Here is a 4215-nt window from a genome sequence, read left to right on the forward strand (position 1 = left end):
AACATTGCTGACCCCCCTGTTAGTAGTCTATACAAACATTGCTGACCCCCCTGTTAGTAGTCTATACAAACATTGCTGACCTCCCTGTTAGAAGTCTATACAAACATTGCTGACCCCCCTGTTAGTAGTCTATACAAACATTGCTGACCTCCCTGTTAGTAGTCTATACGAACATTGCTGACCTCCCGGTTAGAAGTCTATACAAACATTGCTGACCTCCCTGTTAGTAGTCTATACGAACATTGCTGACCTCCCTGTTAGAAGTCTATACGATTCTGGTAAACATTGCTGACCCCCCGCCCTGTTAGAAGTCTATACGATTCTGGTACATGTAAGGCGCTATGTATGTTACAAATACTATCATCATCCGTTACGTTTCTAAATGATTATGTATGTAGTGATAATAACGAAATAAAAGCCAAAATTGCTGAATACATACAACCATAATTCGCCATTCTTCCTTCACTGTCTTAAATGTTAATTTTTAATTACCAGCTTCGAGCACAATTGCTGTTTGTCGATTGCTTTGTCTATTTTTCATGCTCAATCACTATGAAGGGGTTCCTGAGATGCAATCCCTTTGGTACGCCTGATTTTGTTTCAATCTCCCCTAGGCAGGTCTAATCACAAATCCTCACTCATTTATTGAATGCTCGTCATTGTACCGAAAACAACCTCGACTTCATTTCGGGTTTTAACGAAATGTTGAAATGAGGTTGAATTTCGGATTAATTATTCGATTAATTATTTCGTGAAAACTACTGACATGTAGAAGAAAATCGAAATTTTACCACGATTAGATCTTTCAGATGATTGCAGGTCATCGTGGTGCAGACATTTTTATTAAATATATGTATTTATTTTTTTATTTCAGATACTGGAGTATTCACCTCAGCATGACTATGCCGACGGTATGGTGTACAACCCAGCATGACTATGCCGGCGGTATGGTACACAACCAGCATGACTATGCCGGCGGTATGGTGTACAACCCAGGATGACTATGCCGGCGGTATGGTGTACAACCCAGCATGACTATGCCGGCGGTATGGTACACAACCCAGAATGACTATGCCGGCGGTATGGTGTACAACCCAGCATGACTATGCCGGCTGTATGGTGTACATTCCAGCTTGACTTTGCCGGCCGTATGGTGTACAACCCAGCATGACTATGCCGACGGTATGGTGTACAACCCAGCATGACTATGCCGACGGTATGGTGTACAACCCAGCATGACTATGCAGGCGGTATGGTGTCCAACCCAGCATGACTATGCCGGCTGTATGGTGTACATTCCAGCTTGACTTTGCCGGCCGTATGGTGTACAACCCAGCATGACTATGCCGACGGTATGGTGTACAACCCAGCATGACTATGCCGACGGTATGGTGTACAACCCAGCATGACTATGCAGGCGGTATGGTGTCCAACCCAGCATGACTATGCCGGCTGTATGGTGTACAACCCAGCATGACTATGCCGACGGTATGGTGTACAACCTAGCATGACTATGCCGGCGGTATGGTACACAACCCAGCATGGCGACAGGAGACAGCATTGCAGGTACCACAACTGATGGAGATTTTGTTCCTCCCTTCCAAATCCCGTTTTTTACTTCGTTTGTTGTGAGGTTTATGATCCCTTTCCTTCAGTCTTTTTGTCTCCTTATTTACAACTTCTAGCCTATCTACCGTTATTTGTTTGTCTAGTGATCTAACAAACCTCTTATAACGCTAGAGAAAGGAGCATACGTTTCTCTGAACAGCATCTCACAACGCTATGGTTGGCAATATGTGTTTGTCTGAAACATCTGATAACGCTATGTTTAAAACTATTTGTCCTTTCTATACATTTTGTAATACTATGGGTGACAAGATGTATTTGACTAACAACATATGCTAATTTTATATAAATATTTATTTATAAACAACATAAATTATGCTAATTCTATGTTTAATAATATGTATTTCTTTATAAACAACATATGATACGTTGTAATGATAACGGTGAAAACATTTGTTTATGTAAACAACATATGATAATTTTATCGTTGACAATATTTGTGTCTCACTAGAACATAATTATGATAATGTTATCGTTGACAATATTTGTGTCTCACTAGAACATAATTATGATAATGGTATCGTTGACAATATGTGTGTCTCACTAGAACATAATTATGATAATGTCATCGTTGACAATATTTGTTTCTCACAAAAACAATGTATGATAATGGTATCGTTGACAATATTTGTTTCTCACAAAAACAAAATATGATTATGCTATGGTTGACAGTATTTGTTTTTCACTTAACAACATATGATATGCTATGGTTGACAGTATATGTTTCTCAATAAACAACATGTGATTATGCTATGGTTGACAGTATTTGTTTCTCACTAAACAACATGTGATTATGCTATGGTTGACAGTATATGTTTTTCAATAAACAACATGTGATTATGCTATGGTTGACAGTATTTGTTTCTCACTAAACAACATGTGATTATGCTATGGTTGACAGTATTTGTTTTTCAATAAACAACATGTGGTAATGCTTTAATGGTATCCCACCTGGACTCTTGACCATGCTATATTCGTATCCCGCCTGGACCCTGCTATATCCGTATCCAACATGGACCCTGCTATATTCGTATCCCGACTGGACTCTTGACCATGCTTTATTCGTATCCCGCCCGGACCCTGTTATATTCGTATCCCACATGGACCCTGCTATATTCGTATCCCGCCCGGACCCTGTTATATTCGTCTCCCGCATGGACCCTGCTATATTCGTATCCCACATGGACACTGCTATATTCGTATCCCGCCTGGACCCTGCTATATTCGTCTCCCGCCTGGACCCTGCTATATTCGAATCCCGTCCGGACCCTGTTATATTCGTATCCCACATAGACCCTGCTATATTCGTATTCCCCCCGAACCCTGTTATATTCGTATCCCCCCTGGACCCTGCTATATTCGTATCCCGCCCGGACCCTGTTATATTCGTCTCCCGCATGGACCCTGCTATATTCGTATCCCACATAGACCCTGCTATATTCGTATTCCCCCCGAACCATCTTATATTCGTATCCCGCCTGGACCCTGCTATATTCGAAGCCCGCCCGGACCCTGTTATATTCGTATCCCACATAAACCCTGTTATATTAGTATCCCACATGGACCCTGCTATATTCGTATTCCATCCGGACCCTGCTATATTCGTATCCCACATGGACACTGCTATATTCGTATCCCGCCTGGACCCTGCTATATTCGTCTCCCGCCTGGACCCTGCTATATTCGAATCCCGTCCGGACCCTGTTATATTCGTATCCCACATAGACCCTGCTATATTCGTATTCCCCCCGAACCATCTTATATTCGTATCCCGCCTGGACCCTGCTATATTCGTCTCCCGCCTGGACCCTGCTATATTCGTATCCCGGCCGGACCCTGTTATATTCGTATCCCACATGGTCCCTGCTATATTCGTATTCCGCCCGAACCCTGTTATATTCGTATCCCGCCTGGACCCTGCTATATCCGTATCCAACATGGACCCTGCTATATGCGTATCCCGACTGGACTCTTGACCATGCTTTATTCGTATCCCGCCCGGACCCTGTTATATTCGTATCCCCCATGGACCCTGCTATATTCGTATCCCGCCTGGACCCTGCTATATTCGAATCCCGCCCGGACCCTGTTATATTCGTATCCCACATAGACCCTGCTATATTCGTATTCCATCCGGACCCTGTTATATTCGTATCCCACATGGACACTGTTATATTCGTATCCCGTCTGGACTCTGCTATATTCGTATCCCACCCGGACTCTACTATATTCGTATTCCGATTGGAATCTTCGCTATTCGTACCCAGCCTGGACTCTGCTTTATTCGTATCGCGAAAAATAATCATTTACAAAGAAAGAAGAAGAGATGTAACGATTAAAGTATGACATATACGATGATGAAACGGACGTAACTGGCATATGTACTGGCATATAATGGTTATATGTAGTCATTACGATGTAATTGACTAAAATGTGTTTTCGTCTGTGTACGGCGAAAAGATGTTGATTCATTGTCAAGTGTACGGCAACTACAGGTAGCATGTTAAAAAGTACGGCGAATAGCTATACTAGCATCACTATGTTAAGAGCGAGCAGTTATACCATTGGAGTAACATACCAATGATGTTG

At 42.4% G+C, this 4215-nt stretch overlaps 1 protein-coding gene across 1 annotated transcript; it reads left to right on the plus strand.

Annotated features, from left to right (window-relative positions):
- Positions 1 to 2726: 2726 nt before the first annotated feature.
- Positions 2727 to 3602, plus strand: LOC110459802. The gene has a single exon (XM_021512250.1). It carries the CDS (start codon positions 2727 to 2729, stop codon positions 3600 to 3602), a length of 876 nt encoding a protein of 291 aa, XP_021367925.1.
- Positions 3603 to 4215: the final 613 nt, after the last annotated feature.

The sequence above is a fragment of the Mizuhopecten yessoensis genome, unplaced genomic scaffold (assembly GCF_002113885.1).
Source record: "Mizuhopecten yessoensis strain PY_sf001 unplaced genomic scaffold, ASM211388v2 scaffold10225, whole genome shotgun sequence".
NCBI lineage: Eukaryota > Metazoa > Mollusca > Bivalvia > Pectinida > Pectinidae > Mizuhopecten > Mizuhopecten yessoensis.